The 24,144-nt window shown below is 39.1% G+C and overlaps 4 protein-coding genes across 4 annotated transcripts; 1 reads left to right on the forward strand and 3 right to left on the reverse strand.

Moving 5' to 3' along the window:
- Positions 1 to 435: 435 nt before the first annotated feature.
- LOC146498215 (caspase-8-like) lies at positions 436 to 3,170 on the reverse strand. Its single transcript, XM_085141930.1, has 6 exons — positions 3,057 to 3,170; positions 2,588 to 2,931; positions 2,471 to 2,502; positions 2,243 to 2,345; positions 1,617 to 2,160; positions 436 to 1,528 (listed from the first exon to the last, which is right to left on the reverse strand). The coding sequence occupies exons 2-6, from the start codon at positions 2,922 to 2,924 to the stop codon at positions 1,366 to 1,368; spliced, it is 1,179 nt and encodes a 392-aa protein (XP_084998056.1). The 5' UTR covers positions 2,925 to 2,931; positions 3,057 to 3,170; the 3' UTR covers positions 436 to 1,365.
- Positions 3,171 to 5,986: 2,816 nt separating this feature from the next.
- On the forward strand, positions 5,987 to 15,672 carry LOC146498216 (uncharacterized). The gene is made up of 2 exons (XM_085141928.1): positions 5,987 to 11,701; positions 14,230 to 15,672. The coding sequence occupies exon 1, from the start codon at positions 7,771 to 7,773 to the stop codon at positions 9,106 to 9,108; it is 1,338 nt and encodes a 445-aa protein (XP_084998054.1). The 5' UTR covers positions 5,987 to 7,770; the 3' UTR covers positions 9,109 to 11,701; positions 14,230 to 15,672.
- Positions 15,673 to 16,516: 844 nt separating this feature from the next.
- On the reverse strand, positions 16,517 to 18,647 carry LOC146498217 (caspase-8-like). The gene is made up of 6 exons (XM_085141931.1): positions 18,406 to 18,647; positions 17,937 to 18,280; positions 17,820 to 17,851; positions 17,592 to 17,694; positions 16,966 to 17,509; positions 16,517 to 16,877 (listed from the first exon to the last, which is right to left on the reverse strand). The coding sequence occupies exons 2-6, from the start codon at positions 18,271 to 18,273 to the stop codon at positions 16,739 to 16,741; spliced, it is 1,155 nt and encodes a 384-aa protein (XP_084998057.1). The 5' UTR covers positions 18,274 to 18,280; positions 18,406 to 18,647; the 3' UTR covers positions 16,517 to 16,738.
- Positions 18,648 to 19,365: 718 nt separating this feature from the next.
- LOC146498218 (caspase-8-like) lies at positions 19,366 to 23,774 on the reverse strand. The gene is made up of 2 exons (XM_085141941.1): positions 23,320 to 23,774; positions 19,366 to 23,151 (listed from the first exon to the last, which is right to left on the reverse strand). The coding sequence occupies exons 1-2, from the start codon at positions 23,415 to 23,417 to the stop codon at positions 23,001 to 23,003; spliced, it is 249 nt and encodes an 82-aa protein (XP_084998067.1). The 5' UTR covers positions 23,418 to 23,774; the 3' UTR covers positions 19,366 to 23,000.
- Positions 23,775 to 24,144: the final 370 nt, after the last annotated feature.

Below are 24,144 nucleotides of genomic sequence, written 5' to 3' on the forward strand. Positions count from 1 at the left end.
AAACATATTGCTGAAATTTCTTATACAGAACTGAAGAAGTTTCTTGGATGAGAAAGTGAAACGTCTTCAAGCAGCTTAAAGAAGTCCAGACGCTTTTCTTTGCAAGCTCCTTTGACTACGATGACCTGGATGACTGAGAACATTCACAGACATAAAAACATATTCATTTCCACATTTGGTAATGAAATAACAGATGCAGAATGTATAAAAAAATAAATCCAACAAGTAGCAGAAAGTAGTGATGGTCCATTCGAAGATCAAACTATGGCACTAGAAAAACAAAACAGGAAATGGCGGCTAAATAAGAGATGGGTAAAACATGGGGAACGTAAAATAAACTGAACCAAGGAACAGAATACAACAAACTATAACTATGAACAGAAGCCAGACTGCAGGTAAAAAGGCCTGAGGATATAGACATAACGAAACCAGCAATACTATCAAAAGGGCACAAAAACTCTAAATTGCATAATTACAACAAAGTTGGGGTTAAACAGAAAACCTAAAAATAACAGAAATTGATAGCAGAAAAAAAAGCCCTTGTAACTGAAATAACTCCATGAAGGTTTAGTTTCCCTTTCACTCTGTGGCCAGTAATGCTACTTGTAGGTGTGGTAGGTCTGTTACCCAATTTCCTTCGGGCTCAATACAGTTTTATTGAATTGTTTTGGATCTAAAAGAATGTGCAACACACCAAGTTTGAGGTTCACTTGTGATTACACTTCAGCTGAACTATCAACAGTGCATGCTTTAAGCTTGACGGGGACTACAGCAGAGGTGGGCAGTAAAGAAGTACACATATTTTGTTACTATACTAAGTAGAGTTATAAGGTATATCTACTTTACTTGAGTAGTTTTTTTGTGGCAACTTTTTACTTCTACTTCCTACATTTTCAAACCCGGCTGATTACTTTTGGCTTGACGTTTTTGAAGGGAATTATTATTTCATCAGTGTGAGCCTTGAAACATCAAACTGATTTGAGCCTAAACAGAAATCTATTGTTTGAAAACTTTTTTTTAGCTTTTTGAGTGATTTAATAATATTACTAGGTTTAAGAATGTAAAGGCTCAGTTTAGGCAAAGCTCCCGTGAAGCTTCACTGCAGCACATGTAAAAACCTCCCAACACGAATAAAAAAATGTTTCTTACCAGTTGCGTTCACAGTCAGATTTATTCTTTGATATACTGTGACAGTATAAAATGCAACACCGCAATGTGAGATTAAGATTTAGGAAAATAAAAAATTTAAAATGATGAAAAAAAATGGAAAATATAAAAGCAACATTTTAAGAAACATTATAAGAAACTGAGTTAATCATGCATCCCTAGTTGCACAGTAAGGTGTGCTGTGTTTCCATGATGACTTCAGCTGTGCTGTGGTTGCAGCACAAGTTTCTTCGTCAGAGTGAACTTCGGTTCAGGCATCTGCCTGACTGGCTTGACTTCACCAGACCGGGTGCGGAAGTAGCCCTTTCTATGTGCTACATCATTGTTCACGAAGTGGAGGATGGAGACGATGTCCTCGCCCCTAAGAGCATTTATAGAGATACAAAAACATGTTACTACTACTGTCAGGGTCAGTGTGCTGATGTACTTGGTGATTTTAAAACAATTACCTGGGGCAGCGCTCCTTCAGCTGCTCACAAAGAGACTGAACGAACCAGCTTCCATTGACTATATGTCTAACTGAAACATGATCTTCAACAGTGGCCATGGCAACCAGAACATCAGCTTCCTCAGGGATGGTCAATGGTGAAGTATCATCATCAGTCTCCATCAACTGCACTCCACGCTGTATGTTACTTCCTTGGCAGGCCTGGATCAGGAACACTTTGGGCTTACCAGTGAGGACAGACTGGTCACACCCCCTGAACTTTCGGGTAATTTCTTTAATGAGGAGGGGGTCCCTGTCAGTTCCCAAAACAACACCCTTTTTTCCGTGACTCAGAATAGAGCAGATGAAAGCATCACCGTGCTCAAGGACCTGCTGAGGATCAACAAAGCTGCTGCCATCCCACTCTTTAAAGTTGAACTTCTGCAGCTGAGACATGTCTGCCAGGGAAGCAACAAACGTCAGTGCCTGATCCATCTGATCCTTGGTCAGGTCTTTACACATCAGCACTCTGAAGCCCAGCCAGCTGAACACTTCTGCCAAGCTTTCTGCAAAAAATGTAATTAGAGAAAAATATTTAAGCACCAGATACTAACAAGAAAGAATAAAAAATCTGCCCCTGAAACTTACGGGCGTCTTTATCTGATCCTCTTCTTGGTTTACCATCCAAGAAGTTCTTATTGTTTATGATCACGCAGAGGCCGACGGGCCGGCTAATGATTTGATAAACATCCTAAAGAGTGGACACCAAGATTTTATATGTGTTACTACAGGCTGCGTAACCACAGAATTTCATCTACATATCTGTCTCAAGCGATGTCACAAGTGTAGGAGGCTGTTTCTGCATCAGCATCTCACCTTTGACATATTCCCATCTTGTGGCAGAACATCTGAGGGAAGAACAATAAAACTGAGTTAAACAACCAAACACAACAGGAGACACAGCTTTTCTAAACAGTGTTACGTGTGTGTTACCGTGCTGACGTGAAGACACATGGACAGGCTCGGATAAAAGGGGGGTGTAAGTCAGTTGTAAACTCGCCAGCTGAGGGAAAGTTTCTTTAATGGCGCCATCGGTTTGCAGGAGGTTCAGGAAGTCTTTGCATCTTTCTTCTCCTTTATTCATGATCGTATCCAAGAGCTCACTGACGTGTGTCTCCACGTTTGCGTTGTTGATGCTTTTAAGATTGTTGTACTCCCGCTGAGTGATCAGGTTATTCTCATACACTTTGTTGAGAATAAGCCCGCGGTTTCCGGACAGAATATCTTGAATGTCTGTTTTATTGCTCCTCATTGCATCTTTGGCCGACATGCTGAATCTGCGCAAAGGAAAGAGTCAGAGGTGATCCTAAACACTACTGTCTATGAGAAGGAAGTAGTTTACTACAGCTTACTATCGTAACAATAGCTGCACATTATATTACATAAAACGTAATTCTCTTACGGTCAGTTGGAACTTCTGCTGTCCTTGAAAACGAAACCTCGTTCCTTCTCTCAAATAACATCCAGCACGAAACTATCCCGCGTTCTGAGAACAAACTCGGAAGTGACTCTCAGATCCTCCAATAGCGACTACACGCTATACAATAGCGCCCTCTACTTCTGGACAGCAGGAATAACAGGTTTACAGCCTTTGGTGTCGCACTGAGAAGAAGCTGTGCTCCAGCACCCCCGGTCGCAGCAGAGAGTATTCCCCACAAATCCCCCACCCTGCTGCAAAAACGCACAGTATTATTATACAAACATAACATGTTTTGTAAAGATCTCACTGTGAATTTCACACTGAATTTATCCGTGTGTGTGTGTGTGTGCGTGCGTGTGTGCGTGTGTGTGCACACCCATGTACAATTGTACATTGTAAATCATGATTAAAAGACATAAAAGCTGCATTTTAAGAAAGAAATTTAAGGAGCGCATTGTATTTACCATGATAATTTATTTGGTGAAGGCAGACCTTTTGTATATGTGTAAAATAAACCACATATCTGCCAACCTCCTGTCTCAGGCTCAGGTGTTCCACTCCCATTGCCCCATTCCCACACACTGATATCTGAGGATGGAGGTTAGTTATTTTATGTCACAAAACAAGTGGAATTGTGTAAGGAAAAAAAAAACTTTCCTTTTTGCTAAGGCATATAGGATTCCCATGATGCACTGAGTATTTCTTCCTCAGTTACATTTCTCACTCACTGTGTGTTAATAGACCTCTGCATTGAATCCTACTTGTTATTAACCTCTGTCTCTTCCACAGCATGTCTTTTATCCTGTCTTCCCTTCCTCACCCCAACCGGTCGCAGCAGATGGCCGCCCCTCCCTGAGCCTGGTTCTGCCAGAGGTTTCTTCCTGTTAAAAGGGAGTTTTTCGCTTCAAACTGTGGCCAAAGTGCTTGCTCATAGGGGGTCATAGATTGTTGGGTTTTTCTCTGAATGTATCATTGTAGGGTCAACTTTACAATAGAAAGCGCCTTGAGGCGACTAATGTTGTGATTTGGTGCTATATGAATAAAATTGAATTGAATAGAACAAACAGCAGCCCGATTTCAGACAGAGCTGTCATTAAACAGAAGCTATGAACACAGCTCTCTAGTGGACAATTGAAGAAGTTTGTTTCAAGTTTTAGATTTAGGTTGCTCTTCATTTTGTTTTGATGCCACCAAAGAAGACTGTGTTGAAAAGCTTTCAGTAATGAACCGTTTTTCAGTACAAGCTTAAATGCTTCAGAAAGCTTCATTTAGCCAGCAGAAACACAAAGTCCATTGAGCCAAAATGGAAGGAAACACATGGGCAGACAAAAAGTACAACACAACAGAAAGCTAGGACAAACCCAGACTTTATATACAGACAGACGGAGCATTAATAGAGAATGAGTCACATCTGGGGAAAAATAAGAAACAGGTGAAAATAATCAGATAACTAAACAGGGGAAGCAAAAACGCACAAGAGACAGACTAGAAAAATAAAACATTATGGCGACTAAATAAGATATGGATGAAACACGGGGAACGTAAAATAAACTTAACCAAGGAACAGAATACAATCAAACTAGAATTATGAACAGAACACAGGCTACAGGTAAAAAGGCCTGATGATATAGACATAATGAAACCAGCCATACTATAAAAATAAAAATTGCATAATTACAACAGACTAAGGGTCAAAGAAAAACCTAAAAATAACAGAAATTGAGCGCAGGAAAACACACACACACACACACACACACACACACACACACACACACACACACACACACACACACACACACACACACACACACACACACACACACACACACACACTATATATAGTAACAAAATAAAAATAAAACAAATGCCGTTGTAACTGAACTAACTCCATAAAGGTTTAGTTTCACTAAACTAAAGAAAACAAGAAAACACCTGCAAATATTTTCTAAAATGTAGTGGTTTTTTTTTTTTAAATTTAAAATATTGTACAACAAGACGAAGCTGCAAACGTGAACGCAATTCTTTTTTCTCAACTGAAGCCTTTAATCGAAAAATCAAATAAACAAATTGGCACTCTCTTTTGGCCAGACACGTGACAGCTCTTCTGCTATCATTTTGTTCACATTTAAAATAAAAATGCAGACATAAGTGTACACATTAGTTTTTGAATGCTAGTGAAAAGGGTTTTCTTTTTGTTTGTACTCTCTTGAGAATAATCTTCTCCTCAAAATGCAACATTTGTACTTGCAAAAATTATTTACGTGCGCTTAGAATAGAGGCACAAAAATAACGTCATAGGTTAAAAATGATCTATAAGTCACTTCTAAATGTTAATGTTTGGTTTATTTCGGTGTTTCATTGGTTCCTGACTAAATCGGTTTGGCTTCATAATTGGACCGTTTAATTTAATATTGAAGCCTTACTCTGAGAGCTGTCAATTTTGAATTTCACCCGTCATATCCCCCCGATGTAAAATCTTCTGTTCTTATTTAAACGGCTGACTATGAATTGAATTTAACATTAAAAATATTTTAATACAAGAGGAAACATTTTCACCGGGAGCAAAAATATTATGTTAATAAGTGGACATCCTGAAGATTGTATTTTAAATATTGTTCAGTTCTCTTCCAAACCCCAGCAGCTGTGTGCTGTAAGTTTTGAGTGTCTATTAAAATGAAAATAAAAGTATTCTAACATCTCACCTGTTTGTCTTTATTCAGGCATACATGTGTACTATGTTTATTAATAAAGAGATTAAGCTTGTGTTTCTGTCATGTAGTGGTTTTGCTTAACCGTATGAAGCTTATTAGACATTATGAAACAGATGATATGTAAAAGCGAATTTTGCCAAAGTGCTTAAGATACTTTTTTAATTATTTTTTTCTTAAAAAAAATCTACTACATCATGTGCATTTTTTTTCATTTCATGTGTAATTTCCATTGCAAATATTAATCACAGTTACATTAAGAAGGCAACGCAGTAAAAACTCCGGAACGGAGATGTCATCACGTACACTGCCGTCCTCGGGAGGACTCCCGTGTGAATCGACAAAGTTCGGACTGGCGAGAGAATCGAGAAACTGGCATTATTTGTTGTATTTCGTCACTGGGAGCCTCCAAACATAAAAACTTGAGCCTAAACAGAAACACGTGAAAGGCAGTCCTGCTCGTGTATTCATCACCAGGAGATATTACAGACATGAAAGGCAAAATCGTGTGCCATAGCCAGGGGTTAAAGTGCGCCCGTGTTTTTTATTTATTTATTATTGCAATGGTGGCTGATAATGAAGTCGTCAGCAAAGAACAAGTGACTTTTAACGAACGTAGCACATAAAGATCGTTGAATGTAGTACAGCTTACATGTGTGTTTATCAGTTAGCCATCTTAACTATATTCCTGGACAGCATTATTCTTCGACAGTATTCCACAGTGGTGCAGTTTGGTATGTAGCGCAGTGAGTTTTAGGACTCAGTAATGCAGTGCAACGTTGTTATTGTTAAGTGTGATTCATCAATTAGCTGTCAATCACTTGAGTTGACCTCATTTAAATCGGTAATAAAATATAAATATTATACTGTGATGGCATGCCACACATGGTAAGCTCCACACCTCACCACCCGTTGATTCACTTTAGTTTAATTTACAGTCACTACTTTAAAATAGTCTAGTCTATTGTTCAATATTGTTTCTTTATTAAATGTATTTATTTTTCCATCACACCTTCCAATGTTTATATGGCGTGCACACATATTAACCTTGGAAGGTCAAAGTTCTGTTTTATGTTATATTAATACATCTTTCTTTGTTTGAGTTACCTGGGAGTTGGCTTCTCCGTCCGTCTGGCAGAAGGTTTGGCAAAGGGCTGGTAGACTTGAAGTACCACTGACAGCCTAATTGGATTGCACCACATGCTTCATTGTCTGGGGGGTGTTTCATGTTTGTTTAATTGTTTTGTATTAGTTGCTTATATGGTAGCCATTTTGTTTTCCCCCGTGTGTGTCATTTGGTTTAGCTAAACCGGTATTTAAGTTCCCCGTGTGTCATTTCAGCAGGTCAGTTTATCTTATGTTTGTTTGAGGTTTTGTTAATTATTATCTTCAGTTTAGTCTATTGAGTTGACCTCTTTTATTGGTCTGCCTATTTAAGTTTGGCTTTGTTAAATATATTTTCATATTTTTTGGGTCAATAAAACCCCCTTTTTGAATTAAACCACCTGTGTCCTTTATGCTTTACTGCTTGGTCCCTGACAATTGGTGGCATAAGTGGGATCATCCAGTATTGGACACAGGTCCTTTTTCTTTTTTTTTCTTTCTTCTGTTTTTCCCCATGAGGAAGAAAAATGCATCGTGGTGGCAAGAATGAAAGGAAAAAGGGATCTGCTCAGCAAACCTGTGAAGAAGAGGAAAATGGAGCCTCAGAAGTCACTGAAGTTGTGGAGAGGGTGGAAAAGGAGCCTACTTTGTCTGATCTAGTCAATATGCTACATGCTCACAACAGGACGTCCGGGATGCAAAACAGAGTGAGTTAAATGCACGACAAGAACAGCGATTTAAAGCCCTTCAACATCAGTTTAGACTTCTGCAGTCAGAAATCCAAGTCAGAACATCACCATCAGATTCTGCAGAGGCTCGCTCTGAACCATTAGTCTGATATTCATCCTTCTTCCTCTGCTCAGCAGGCCCAGGCTGAACCAGTTATGACTAATTCCAATCCAGCCATTTCACCAGCATTTCAGTTTCCCCTACAAATAGAGGGCAGATTGGAAAGATTAACTGAAGCTGATGATATAGAACATTTCCTGATCACATTTGAACGTATGGCTACAGCTTATCGATGGCAGAAATCAGATTGGGTTTTTCATTTGATACCCTTGCTTACTGGTAAAGCTAGAGGTGCCTATGTTCACATGGACATTGATGATTCATTAGACTATGATAAAGTGAAATCAGCTATTCTGTCAAAATATGACATTAACCCTGAAACATATAGGCAAAGATTCAGATCCCTGGACGTTCAACCAGATGAAAGCCCTCGTGAGCTATATGCGAGACTGAAGGAGCTTTATGGGAAATGGATCCAGCCAAAGGGTAAAACTATTCATGACATTGGTGAAACTATAATCTTGGAGCAGTTTCTCAGAATGTTATCTCCTGAGCTTCACGTTTGGATCAGAGAACATAACCCTGGCTCAGCAATGGAAGCGGCTCGGTTAGCCGATGTTTTTGTTGCTGCCAGAAAGAAGGGGCAAGCATGGAGCCATAATGCATGGAAGGCATCGAGGGACACCTGGAAGATACCTCAGCAAAACCATCTGGATTCAGCAAATACAAGCACCAGTAAGACCCCTCAGTCTACCACTAGACCACCAAAGGCCTCCGGTAAGAAGCTCATTTGTTATCTTTGTGGATTAGAGGGCCATACGAAACCTATGTGCCCAAGAAATTCTGCTAAAATGGTACAAATGTGCTTTGCCCCCCGTTCTAATGTTGATCCTGAGCAGGAGAGTGACAAATCCATCAAAATGAGTCAGATTGAAGTGAATGGGGTTCTACTCAATGCCCTTCTTGACTCTGGCAGTTCTCGGTCCCTTATTCACTCAGATTTTGCCCCACCTAATATTGTTCGCACCAGTGATACAATTTCAATCTGTTGTGTCCATGGAGATGAGAAAAGATATTCGACAGCTGACATCTACATTAAAGTTCAGGACCAGATGTATCTGCTGAATGTGGGTGTTGTGAGCAGTTTGCCTTACTCTGCCGTGTTAGGGCGTGACCTTCCTGTGCTTTTTGATTTGTTGGAGTCTGAGCAGACTGAGGAGTGCAATGTAGCCGTTACCAGAGCTCAGGCTAAGCAAGTCAGTACCTACTCTGAGACCCTGAGTGCCCTGCCTTTCTTTGATGAGGAGTTTGAACCAACTGTGGTGAAGCCACGGAAGACCCGCAGACAAAGAAGGAAACCAGGGAAGGCCGCCATCCAGTGGCTTACATTAGCCGGAAACTGTTTCCACGGGAAGTTCGGTATTCCACAGTAGAGAAGGAGACCTTAGCGATCAAGTGGGCCCTGGACTCCTTCCGCTACTATCTACTGGGAAGAGACTTCACCTTGGAAACTGATCACAAAGCACTCCAGTGGCTTGAGCAGATGAAGGACACAAATGGGCGAATTACCCGCTGGTACCTGGCCTTACAGCCATTCCGATTCACTGTCCACCATGTACCAGGCAAGGAGAACCTTACTGCTGACTATCGCTCTCGCTGTTCCAGCGAGAGCTCTGAAGAGGGGAGGTGTGTGATGGCATGCCACACATGGTAAGCTCCACACCTCACCACCCGTTGATTCACTTTAGTTTAATTTACAGTCACTACTTTAAAATAGTCTAGTCTATTGTTCAATATTGTTTCTTTATTAAATGTATTTATTTTTCCATCACACCTTCCAATGTTTATATGGCGTGCACACATATTAACCTTGGAAGGTCAAAGTTCTGTTTTATGTTATATTAATACATCTTTCTTTGTTTGAGTTACCTGGGAGTTGGCTTCTCCGTCCGTCTGGCAAAAGGTGTGGCAAAGGGCTGGTAGACCTGAAGTACCACTGACAGCCTAATTGGATTGCACCACATGCTTCATTGTCTGGGGGGTGTTTCATGTTTGTTTAATTGTTTTGTATTAGTTGCTTATATGGTAGCCATTTTGTTTTTCCCCGTGTGTGTCATTTGGTTTAGCTAAACCGGTATTTAAGTTCCCCGTGTGTCATTTCAGCAGGTCAGTTTATCTTATGTTTGTTTGAGGTTTTGTTAATTATTATCTTCAGTTTAGTCTATTGAGTTGACCTCTTTTATTGGTCTGCCTATTTAAGTTTGGCTTTGTTAAATATATTTTCATATTTTTTGGGTCAATAAAACCCCCTTTTTGAATTAAACCACCTGTGTCCTTTATGCTTTACTGCTTGGTCCCTGACATATACATATAAGAAACCCCAAAGAATAAATTCGAAACCCAATTGGTTAAGAAAGAACAAGCCCCGCCTTCCCCTGCTTGTTCAGACAGCTAGGATTGTATTTTACACTGACCTAGATCAGTATAAGTATCATACAATGTAAACGAAGCACTGAAACTTGCACATATTTTTATAGATGCATTGAAGCTAATCGGGATATTTACTGTCAATCTGTGGCTGCGATTAATCACTTTACTGGAAACTTTATTAAGTAGTAACCAGAGATGGGTAATCCGATTACTTTTTTCAAGTAACGAGTAAAGTAAGGGATTACTATTGCAAAAACGGTAATTAGATTACCGTTACTTTCCCGTAGGAACGCTGCGTTACTGCGTTACTAAAACCGTGATTTTTTTTTTGCGAGAATGTCTCATGACAGTGACGTAAGGAGTGCGACGTGGCAACAGCTGTGTGCAGATCAACAATGGATCATATATCGAGTGCAGAGAGAGTATGAGCGTGCAGCGTTTAAAGCGTGGAAGTACTGACCTTACTTTGAGTTTGATTCCATAAAAAGTGAAAAAAACATTAGTGTCCGTTGTGCGTGGGAAGAAAACTTCTTTTTACAGCGAAAAAACCCTAAACTTCCGAACAAGCACCGAGTAGCTACGACGTAATGGGAAACTCACAGAGAAACTCGCGGATTCTTCCACTGACTGCGGCACACCTGCACCAGGGTAACCCTCCGCCTACCTCCACTCCTGCTTTACAGGTGAAAATAGAGCAAACGGACCGCTAGTCTTTGACTTTATTTATTTTCTGCTGTGTTTTACTTGCATCTGAAAGACTGAGTGTAAACACAAAAAATATTTTATTTTATGTGCTGGAATGTGCAGAAAATAGGTTTAAATGTTAAACTAATTTCTTCCAGTCAGAGAATGTTGCAGATAATTAAATGTTTGCTTCATGCATTAAGTTAAAAGATTAAAACTAACAAAACAAGTTTTAAAAAGAGACTTTTCCATTTGATTACAGTTTGTATGATGGATTATGTAGAAAAAGTAGAATTGGGCTGAAAGATCTATCGATTTATCACCTATTCAGGTTGTAAATCATGTTTTTAAAAAGTAACTAAGTAATTAATTACTTTTGAAAATAAGTAATCAGTAAAGTAACGGGATTACTTTTTTGGGGAAGTAATCAGTAATTAATTACTGATTACTTTTTTCAAGTAACTTGACCAACACTGGTAGTAACTCATTACTTCATCACAGAGGCTAATATTTCTGTCCTAAAATCGTTTAAATAGTAACAGCCTTATTGTAATATAAGCTAACCTTTACACGTAACGTTAAACTAGCACCATAAAGACAGTAAAACACGTAATAATATCTACAAATGCATCTTAAAGCTGTTATATTAGCACTCGTTGTATTACTAACATAACCACATTCACTGTAACGGCGGATATGTAAAGCTAGCTCATATTCACGTAATATAACGTTTGTGGTTTTATTTTGGTAACTTCCTGCATGACCGGAAGTGAACGATGTAACGGTAACCAACTTGATGTACAAAAAAGACGGAAGAAAACGGAAACTAATGCTAACGGAGAAAAGGAAGAGAAAAACATGGTTAAATTGTACAAAATTAATGGTTCTAGATACAGTTGACAGGGGAACAAGGTTTGTAATGTATATGACTTAATTTGAGCAATCTGAAATGCATAATATGTATTATATAGTTTAATGGTTAACGGTTAACGGTTAGACCAGCATAATGAGCGGTTAAAATGGTGTTACATAAATAACATGGTAATTGTTTTATTTGTTTGTCTAGCTCTTACGTTGGTTCGATGTCTGATACACGGCAAGGAATAATAAAGGTCATTCAACAACCATCAGTTCTGGCCTTCTCAGTTCGACTGGATGCTATATTAACATTATTGACACTCGCTGACTTTCCATAGTCGTTGATAAGCGAAGCAGACTCTGACCCTGCGTCGCATATTTGATGAGGAGTGAGAACGTGTTGCAATGTATATATGTAGGTGTGGTTTGGCTCTAGAAGAAATGTGAGGCCCTTTCTCAATTCTCAAGTACGCCGCCGAGAACGCACGGGAGTACGGACTCGCGATTTGTACAATTGGAACACCAGCGTACTTGATGACGTCACAGGTCCGGAGTTTTTACTGCCGTCCCCTCATAATTTAACTGTGAGTAATATGTTATGAAGCTTAACTTTAATCACAGCCAAACCGGTTTACTCAGGAACAAATAAAACACTGAAATAAACCAAACATTAACATTTAGAAGTGATCTAAGTGACTTATATATCATGTTTAACCTCAGTAGTGAAATCTCTATTAATAAAAATAGTGTACATGTACATACGTGTACATACCTTAATAAAAACAAGCAGGTGAGATGTTAGAACGCTTTTATTTTTATTTTAGTGGACACTCAATACAATAGACAGCTACTGGGGTTTGTTTAACCTGAGTAGTCAAAGGAGCTTGCAAAGAAAAGCGTCTGGACTTCTTTAAGTTACTTGAAGACGTTTCACCTCTCATCCGAGAAGCTTCTTCAGTTCTAAGGTCAAATGGTGGAGAGTCCCAGATATAAACCTAGTGGGAGTATCCCCCCACACAGGGACAAAAGGACCCCCTGATGATCCTCTAATCGCCTGAGCCAAGGTGTGGAACTGGGTGTGGGTCCCAATCAGCCAGAGTTTCGGGTGAGTTCATTGTGAAACCTGGCCCCACCTTATCATGCGAATTCCTGAGGTCAGATGGCCCAGGATGTGAGTGGGTGTTAAGGCGTCTGGGAAGGCACTTCCCAAGCGCATGGCACAACACAGAAGAGCCACCTCCACAGGACAAGACTCAGCTGTCCATCTGCATCTTAAGGATAAAGGACACTCTTTTGAGGATGCCAATGTTCACATTTTGGACAGAGAGGACAGATGGTTTGAAAGAGGAGTGAGAGAAGCCATCTATGTCCACTGTGAGCGACCATCTTTGAACAGAGGCGGTGGTTTACGACACCAACTCTCTGCCATCTATAATCCAGTTTTGAGATCCCTTCCCTGAAGAAGCTTCTCGGATGAGAGGTGAAACGTCTTCAAGTAACTTAAAGAAGTCCAGACGCTTTTCTTTGCAAGCTCCTTTGACCACGATGACCTGGATGACTGAGAACCTTCACAGACATTTAACCTGAGTAGCGAAAAGACCGCGGGGGGGGGGTGTGTGAAAACGATGTGCCGGGAGTCCGCTGTTCTCGCCGGCTGTAATAATCCTCGACCTCGCTGTCTGCTATGGAGCTGGCGGGTCACAGATGTCTCCGAAAACGTCGGAGCTCGTTTGGAAATATGTGATATCTTGATAAATCGAGCAGATATTTGAAGTTTACACAACTACATTCTCGCTTGAAAAGAACTTTTATGATGTTGACGTTTATGATGACGTATCACGAGTACACGAGAACGCAAGTACGCACAAGTACACATATTGAGAAAGGCCTTTGCTGTGTCCCAATTCAGGGTCTTCACGCTTGAAATACGCATTTCAAGTGCGATTATGTCACCGCCACGCGACGACGGCTGTCCCAATTCGAAGTGTACTATATATATATATATATATATATATATATATATATATATATATATATATATATATATATGTATATATGTATATATATATATATATATATATATATGTATATATGTATATATATATATATATATATATATATGTATATATGTATATATATATATATATATGTATATATGTATATATATATATATGTATATATATATATATGTATATATATATATATATATATATATGTATATATATATGTATATATATATATATATATATATGTATATGTATATATATGTATATGTATATATGTATATGTATATATATGTATATGTATATATATATGTATATATATGTATATGTATATATATATGTATATATATGTATATGTATATATATATGTATATATATGTATATATATATATATATGTATGTATATATATGTATATATATATATATGTATGTATATGTATGTATATATATATATATGTATATATATATATATGTATATATATATATATGTATGTATATATATGTATATGTATATATATGTATATGTATATATATATATATACATACATATGTATATATGTACGGTTTTTTGCTTTTCAGGTAGTTTTGGACTCAGCTGTTTCCTACCGACCATATTAGCCTAAATTGGATGCGATCTCACCGATGCCGGACATGAACGTGACAGCTTCGTCAGAGGCTTCCAGCTCCTGACGGTCTTCAGGTCCTTCAGTCCCCGCTGAAAAACCCACAGCAGTCTGTTCACCCAGCGTGGCTTCCATCTTTAAAACAGCCTGAAAAGTGTGTGGGAGCAACTTCACAGGACACTCGCCTTCCTCGACAGACAGTCTGTCTGGGAAATTTTATGCAAAGCAGACTTATCCCACACTTTTCCTGCTTAGCATTTTTCTGCTACGGAAGGGAAGCTGACGACCAAATCTCTGTTGGCATGGCAACGACGCTGCAGTACCGTAAAGACCATTATACTTGGGCATTGTAGGCTGACTATTCACCACCAAATCTAGAGGAAGGAATTATACAAAAATAGAGGCGCTATTATAATATATATGTACATAAGCTAATAAAAAACAAAACAAAGAACACTGATTACTATTCCTCCTAAAAACCAGCAATTCATTTTTGTGAATTAATTTACTTAAGTCTGAGATCTTTACATCAAGCAAAAAATTATGCAATACAATATATAACAGTCAATTCAGATCATAATTCTGATTGCAAAAGCTGCTAGACAGAACGATCTTAAAAACAAAAGTCCTACTGTACTGTCAGGAAGACATCCTGGGCCACATTTGTGGGGGTCAGTCTAGCAGGCAACATGCTTGCTTTTCAAAATGATGGCCATTTCACATGTTATAGCAACAAGGGAGCTTAAGTGATTTTTTTTTAATTTGATCATTTGAATTTATTTATTTAAAAGGGACAGTGCAGTTTAACATAGTTCAAGTGCAAGACATGAAACTGATGTACCGCACATAGGTTTATAGCTACTGCTAATTTTCAACAATTGTCCCTTGTTGGCCTTACAATCTAAGTAGATACATTTGTAGATATTATGTTTCTGTTGCTAAAAGTCAATTTTTTTTCATTCAATATTCTTGGCAATTCTTATTTTAAACTTAGTAGGATTTCAGAAATGTACAGTAAACCTATCCCACTAAACCTTAAACAAATGTTTGATTCAGTGTCCTTTGTAGTGTACAGCAAGACTCCCACATTTTCAACCTGTGTCCACACTTCAGGAAGCAGAGGGCTGAGTGATGTAGAGTTTTTTAAATTCTGGATTTCACTCAGTCAGACTTGCATATAGGATGAGATGGAGGAGTGCAGGGAGGTGAGAGTCAGAGGGCACACCAGCTTCTGAGGAGCCTGAGAAGGAAGCCACTGTCACTTATGGACAAGCGTGTAACCAAAGGTGTTTTTTGGCTCTACCCGTTGTTTCTTTATGGATTCAATTTCAACTCTATTAACACTGGGTTGAAAGACTAACAATAAACATTAAAACAGGGCAATTCTGTCTATAACCACCATGACTGGGGGATCACTGATTACATCAGTGATCAGACAGCCAGGTTCTTGAAAGTGTCAAAGCACACAAACCACAGGGAGATGCTCATCTCTGCAGGCAGCCCAAACATTTATAAGCTGCATATCATACGTTAATATCTATGACATGACTTGAATCTGGATATATTCAGTACTATTTATAGCGATTTCAATGCGTATAGACAGATTGTTTAAGACTGTTACTTTCCAGCACTGCCCAGAAGACTTCAATGTGTGATCAGGGGATCAGACGATAGAAGGCCAGTGCAGATGTTTCCAACAGCACTTACGCAATACCTATTAACCATAATAGGCTTCAGCTGTGGTCTCTTTGCTCCAGCACAGACTACTCAAACACTGAGATGTCCTTCTCTGAACTTCACCTTCCTTTTTTAAATCAAGTATTTATCTTCATCTAACAGTTCAGAGATCCACATGAAAAAAAAAACAAAACAAAATGAGGGACAGAAGAAAATAAACAACATTTTTGAAAAAAGGTTTTGCTGGAACATGTTTCTTTCAACCACATATAGTAGCCATGGTAATCTTTCAGGATTTGTGGAGAGAGAAATCAAGTCAAACAGTTCTGAAGCAAACTGATGTATTCTGAGAGAATTAAAAGACATTATAACAAGTTAAATGTAACATTTTTATTGTTACTATCAGGAGAGTGTTGTGAGATTTGTTGTTTGAAGAAAAAAAGTAACCTTTTTGATTGATTAGGTAATGTTACTAGGTTTAAGAATGTAAAGGCTCAGTTTAGGAAAAGCACCCGTGAAGCTTCACTGCAGCACATGTAAAAACCTCCCAACACAAATAACACCAGTTGTGTTCCCAGTCTGAGATTTATTCTTTGATATTAAACTGCTACATGAATAAAATGCAACACCTCAATGCGAGATTCAGATTTAGAAAAATAAAAGATTTAAAATGATGAGAGAAAGATGGAAAATATAAAGGAAACATTTTAAGAAACAGAATAAGTAACTCTGAGTTAATCATGCATCCCTAGTTGCACAGTAAGATGTGCTGTATTTCCATGATGACTTCAGGTGCGCTGAGGTGGCAGCACAAGTTTCTTTCTCAGGGTGAATCTCACTTCAGGCATCTGCTTGTCCAACGAGGAGGTCTCGCTATGTGCTACATCATCGTTCACGTAGTGGAGGATGGAGACGATGTCCTCGCCCCTAAGAGCATTTATAGAGATACAAAAACATGTTGATATCACTGTCAGGGTCAGTGTACACATGTGTTTGGTGATTTTAAAACAATTACCTGGGACAGCGCTCCTTCAGCTGCTCACAAAGAGACTGAATGAACCAGCTTCCATTGACTATATGTCTAAATGAAACATGATCTTCAACAGTGGCCATGGCAACCAGAACATCAGCTTCCTCAGGGATGGTCAATGGTGAAGTATCATCATCAGTCTCCATCAACTGCACTCCACGCTGTTTGTTACTTCCTTGGCAGGCCTGGATCAGGAACACTTTGGGCTTACCAGTGAGGACAGACTGGTCACACCCCCTGAACTTTCGGGTAATTTCTTTAATGGGGAAGGGGTCCCTGTCAGTTCCCAAAACAACACCCTTTTTTCTGTGACTCAGAATAGAGCAGATGAAAGCATCACCGTGCTCAAGAACCTGCTGAGGATCAACAAAGCTGCTGCCATCCCACTCTTTAAAGTTGAACTTCTGCAGCTGAGACATGTCTGCCAGGGAAGCAACAAACGTCAGTGCCTGATCCATCTGATCCTTGGTCAGGTCTTTACACATCAGCACTCTGAAGCCCAGCCAGCTGAACACCTCTGCCAAGCTTTCTGCAAAAAATGTAATTAGAGAAAAATATTTAAGCACCAGATACTAACAAGAAAGAATAAAAAATCTGCCCCTGAAACTTACGGGCGTCTTTATCTGATCCTCTTCTTGGTGAACCATCCAAGAAGTTCTTATTGTTTATGATCACGCAGAGGCCGACGGGCCGGCTAATGATTTGATAAACATCCTAAAGAGTGGACACCAAGATTTTATATGTGTTACTACAGGCTGCGTAACCACAGAATTTCATCTACATATCTGTCTCAAGCGATGTCACAAGTGCAGGAGGCTGTTTCTGCATCAGCATCTCACCTTTGACATATTCCCATCTTGTGGCAGAACATCTGAGGGAAGAACAATAAAACTGAGTTAAACAACCAAACACAACAGGAGACACAGCGTTTCTATACAGTGTTACGTGTGTGTTACCGTGCTGACATGAAGACACTTGGACAGGCTTGGATAAAAGGGGGGTGTAAGTCAGTTGTAAACTCGCCAGCTGAGGGAAAGTTTCTTTAATGGCGCCATCGGTTTGCAGGAGGTTCAGGAAGTCTTTGCATGTTTCTTCTCCTTTATTCATGATCGTATCCACGAGCTCAATGACGTGGGTGTCCACGTTTGCGTTGTTGATGCTTTTAAGATTGTTGTACTCCCGCTGAGTGATCAGCTTATTCTTATAAACTTTCTTGAGAATTAGCTCGCGGTTTCTGGACAGAATATCTTGAATGTCTGTTTTATTGCTCCTCATTGCATCTTTGGCCGACATGCTGAATCTGCGCAAAGGAAAGAGTCAGAGGTGATCCTAAACACTACTGTCTATGAGAAGGAAGTAGTTTACTACAGCTTACTATCATAACAATAGCTGCACATTATATTACATAAAACGTAATTCTCTTACGGTCAGTTGGAACTTCTGCTGTCCTTGAAAACGAAACCTCGTTCCTTCTCTCAAATAACATCCAGCACGAAACTATACCGCGTGTCGCTACCCGATCCGTACCGGTGTTGTGCCAAAAAGTGACTGCCTGCCAAAAACTGATTTCCAATGTTTCCGTGTATTTTTTTATGTGTAATATCTTTATGTATGTTGGTAAATAGACTTCGGTGAACAGCGTTTACAAAGGAGTTATATATAGAATTAAAAAATTATCTTTTTTTTTCAAGTATCTTTACAGACAACACCCAAAAAACAAGAGTATGACTGAGGCAGATGCAACGTTATGGACAATGGAGCCTCTAACTCTCAACATGGCCAACACAGATGCAATCTTTTAAACCAATGGAGCCTCTAACTCACAAACTGACCAATTCCCTATCAAACTACCTGAGCCTCTAACTCAGTATTATTTTACTTTATCTTGAGCCTCTAACTCAGTATTATTTTACTTTACCTGAGCCTCTAACTCAGTATTATTTTCTTTACCTGAGCCTCTAACTCAGTATTATTTTCCTTTACCTTGAGCCTCTAACTCAGTATTATTTTCCTTTATCTTGAGCCTCTAACTCAGTATTGTAACTTATAAGCTTATTTCAAGTTTCAAAACTCATGAGATTTTTCATCAAAATCAAAACAGGCCTTCACCAGTAATTTCAGTGAGTAGACTTTTAATTTATACAGACCAATTTGGCACAGTTTGGATTTACATTCAACAGGTTGTGCCTCACCTTTAAATGTGCCGGCTTGCCCACTCACGTCAGACCACTGGCTCATGCCTGCCCGTTCAACCACCTCGGACCGTCCAAACCTCCAAAACGTCCATCCCAATACCACAGGACGAGCCCCCAAAACTGTTACGGATTCAAATATTGGGAATGGATACAAGAGGAAAACCAAAATAACAACACTGGTCCGGCCGGGTCAAGTCAAACGATGATTTAATGAACACACGCGTGGGAGATGGACACCATACACAGACAGCATCAGATCTCAAAATGGTGGAGCCTTGATCAAACTCTTATAGCCTCTAGTGGCCCCCACCTAATCATCAGGGCCTAAACATTCTTTCTCACACAGCGCCTAAGCTACAACCTTGGCTCCCTGTTTATCTGCTCCTGATGAAATGGGCAGTATGCTCTGTTCTCTTCTAATCAGACAAATGAGACGATGACTTTCTGCAAACAGTATTTCTTATAACTCAGCAGTATAATGCATCATAAAACAATATCATTCATTCACAATAAATCAGCAGTCTAATATAATGCAAATCAGTTTACCAAATGTAATAATTATCACCTTCTTCTAATTCAAGAGCATAATACAAACTAAAACTACATAATAATTCACAATCTTTAATTAGGGGTCTAACATGGCATAAAATAATATTATAATCCAACACGTCCTACCCGGACACCGGCCGTCGAAGGATCCTACCGATCCTTCTGAGCATTCTTCCCCTGAATTTGGACACAGCCATTGTCAGGTCATCTGTTAATCTCTCCACAGTAGTCATAGTCTTCCATAGTTGTCATAGGTTTCACAGTTTGGTTATAGTTTTTTCACAGTTTATTCATAGTTTTATGTTGCTAATGTTATCGGCCGCAATGAAGGCTTGCTTTTTGTTAAAACCTGCAACTCCTCTGTCAGCATCTGCTTTTGGGTCCTGTTCCAAAAACACACGGCACACCCGGCCGTGACATAGCGGCTTCTGGGTCCAAACTCCTCTTCAGTTCTCAAAGTCAAACTAACCCTGCAGCGTCACTGAGAGTTACAAACTGTCTAAATTGTTTCATCTTTCATAAAATGATCGATGTAGCTGCTCTACCAGGTGTAACAATTAAGTTTAACACTAAGGCATCCATGAAAACAGGAATTATGACGTTTAACAGGCTTAAGTTAGCACAGTATTAGTTTCCATTTAAACATAATATACCATGTTCTGACTGAGGGATTTCTGAAAAATGAAAATGTAAAGCTCTGCTATCACTTCAGACATAAATGAAAACAGAAAACTAAACAGTAGTGACGTTTGTAGGATTACTGAATGTCCTTTGGCCATTAATTCAAAAAAACAGAACTTCTAAACACACGAAAATATTCCCGCTACATTTATGTTCCATTTAAAGTAATCAGACACTAAACCTGAAAATGAAGTCAATCACACATGAATCCAAAGGTTACAAAAATTAAAATGACTCAAAGCAAGATGCACCTTCGGGTCTTATTCTCCTCATGTGGGAATATTAACATAATTTTACATTTAGTTTTAAAGTAGTTTAATAAGAATAAAGCATGTATAAGTCAGCTTAAACTGTTTTGACTGACTTAGAATTGACTCCATGTAACTTTAAAATTTAGAAAAATAAAAGATTTAGAATGATAAAAACGGACAGAAAATATTGCAAGAAATATGGTATGAAACCCTGAATTAATCATCTATTCTTAATTATGGAGTAAGGTGTGCTGCGGTGATTTAGATGGTGATTTGTGGTGATTCTGTTGCACCCAGGTGGCAGCACAAATTTCTTCCTCAGGGTAAAGCTCATTTCAGGCCTCACAGACTCATGTTAAAATGCCCAACACTACAAAAACACTATACTGCAAACTATATATAGTTTTCATAGTTTTAACAATATTAATATCCTGTTCATATCCTGTACATAGCTTGTACACTCACTACAGCCTGTACATACTTATAGTTATATCATATTCATAATATACCTTCACACCGTGTACATTGTAAAATACCTATAATAGATCAATATTCTGTAATATATCTATATTATTGCTAAAGCACTTTCTGGATGGATGCACACTGCATTTCGTTGCCTTGTACTTGTGACATGTGCAATGATAATAAAGTTGAATTCTATTCTATTCTATTCTATTCTATTCTATTCTAAAAGAATAAACATGTTTACAGCTTTAGGGATTTATAGCCAGTTTAATTTCCCATTAAAAGGCCAGCTGTGAGACAGTCACTGTATACTTGAATAAAAAAGGGCTGAGGAATTTGGAATAATTAAACACCAAAACCAAAATTTAGAATTAAACTATAAAGAAAAACAACACCAGTCATTCCTTTTAAAAAATATATAATTTTTTATAATTGTCTATTATTATATTTCTTTTTGTTTTGAGTCATTAAGTATACAAGTTCATTTGTTGTATATCATACACAGGACCTAACAAAATATCACACGTTTCTACAAATAAAGGGTTGAAAACAATATATACGACAGTGAAATTTTCCTTTTTATTTATTGAATTCATGTCCCAAAAGAAAGTAATTTGCTTATAATAATTGTCACCATATTTCTACTACTCTTATGTAATTTCTTTTGAAATTGTACTTAACATATATCTGTAATTAGTCATAACAAGTTGTGGGTTGGATGCTTGAAAGTCTGAAACCAGAGCATATAGAAGGTGAAGGAGTCTGGTTCCTGGCTCAGGTGATGTAGACTACTCTGAAAAGTACTACTACTCTGATTTTATTAGACCAGCAGCACCAAAAGTATGATGTCTCCCCAACTTTAAATATAGGACACAGGCACTTCTGCCTATATGTAAACACCAATAAAAACACAATAATATACATTTTAGTAATCACCTCAGTGCCCAAATTCAATGACATGTACACATTAAATGGCATTATTAATCAGTTTTTAAATGTGGAGGAACGGTTTGTAAAACAAATGACCACCACTTAATCATAATTCAGTAGCGTATAATTATGTGGCAGAAAAAAAGACGACCCAGGGTCCCTGACCAGTTATGAATTATATTATTATTGTATGTATATTTGGTATTGCTGTCCTTCTCCCTGTTTGCGGGTGTGTGTGTGTGTGTATATGTGTTTTGGCGAGCGCCGGTTTGCGGGCGCCTTCAGGCCTAGTGGGTGTGGCCCTGCTGGCGGACTGGCCACACCCGAAGCCACACACCTGCTGATCAGGCCTCGTTGGGGGAGCTACTTAGGAGAGTCTTGGAGCTCCCCCACGACGCGGGATCATTGCGTGAGACTCCACGTTAGTCACCCAGTTGAGCTTGGTTAGTGTGTGTGTGTGTGTGTGTGTGTGTGTGTGTGTGTGTGTGTGTGTGTGTGTGTGTGTGTGTGTGTGTGTGTGCGCGCGCCCGCGGTTGTATGTGTCCTGACGGCTGCTTCTATTGTGTTCCCAGGAGAGGTGTGGAGTGCCAGACAGCAGCAGCACGGGGAGTGCTGAGACACTGGAGCGGAGAGCACAAACACTGGGAGAAGACACGACACGGGAGTCTGGGGAAAGCACGGGGATTTATTGTTGTTTAGTTCCATACACTGTAAATAAATGCACTGTTTAGACACAGAGCACCGCGCCTGGGTCCTCCTTCCCTACACCTCCACGGTCTGCCAGCCAGACTGTGACAAACAATTTCAGAAGCTAGATTTTATAACCACATTTTATATACTATGATATTTTATTTGATTCTTGAGATGAGATCAAAATAGAAATTCATTCATACATACACACTGTAAACCAGGCTCATCAAGTCTATGTGAATCTGGGACTTATTTTTGGTCACAGGCGGGTGACAGGTTTGAGGACGAGCTTCTTGGTGAGAGTGAATCTGGGCTCTGGCATTTGTTTGTATTTGTGGATGAAAAACTCTCTTTTGCTGACCTCCCTGTTCACACGTGTCAGGACAGTGAGGATATCATCCATCTCCTGACTGCAAGGAAAACATCAGAAACACACTAAAAAAAGACAACTTGAATTTTTGGAATATTTGAAACATTGACCTTTCTGATGTTTTACATAAGCACATCTTACATCACCAAAAGCAGACCTACATATTACTGTTTTCTTCCAAAGTAGCATTGTATCCTATTTCTCTCACCTTTCTGCTGATCTTGTCAGCTGCTTGCACAGCTCCTGGGTGTAGATACATCCTGTGACTCTGTTTTGAAACGTCACGAAATCCTCCACGGTGGCCATGCCTATCAGAAAGTCTGCTTCTGAAGGCACTGTCTCAAACTCTCTCCCCGGGTCTGCATTTCCTTCCAAGAAGAATTGTGTCTCCCTCCCATCCTCTTCAGGCCCCAAGCTGAAGGGACAGTATCCAGAATTTGCTTCTTCTTTTTTCAAAGCGGTCTTAAACAATAATCATTGGCTGCTTCTTCAATCATTTTTAGTTCAATTCTTTTATCTGATCTGAGGATGTTTTTCCTTTATCTTTAGGCACTTTCTAAAAACACATTTCTTCAAATTTATCGGATGCAAACTGTCAGTCCCTATAAAGATAGTGGACAGAAAACTATCTACAGCAGGTGAACAGTACATGAAATCCATGTCCCTAATAAATTTGAAGAAAATCTAGCACCTGAGAGATCTGGCCCTTCAGTTTATCCAGCTACTGTTCACTTAAGTCTCATCAGACAAGGTCTTCGTGGAAGGGTGGCTGTCAACAAGCCATTCTTAAAAGGAAACGGGAAGAATGGGTTGAGGCATGCCAGATAACACAAGACCTGCAATGAAATCAGTCCAGCTCTTATGTAGTGACGGATCCAAATGTAAAACTTTTGGTGTGTGATTCTTATATAATGTTTTTTTCTTCTTTGAGGGCTCAAAGTGCTTTATGCAACCTGTCTCATTCACCTGTGGTTGTCACTGTATACAGAGGTCAAGAGAGAGGTACAACACTGGTCTATATGATGTATCGCTG

The sequence above is a fragment of the Neolamprologus multifasciatus genome, chromosome 18, assembly GCF_963576455.1.
Source record: "Neolamprologus multifasciatus chromosome 18, fNeoMul1.2, whole genome shotgun sequence".
NCBI classification, from domain to species: Eukaryota; Metazoa; Chordata; class Actinopteri; order Cichliformes; family Cichlidae; genus Neolamprologus; species Neolamprologus multifasciatus.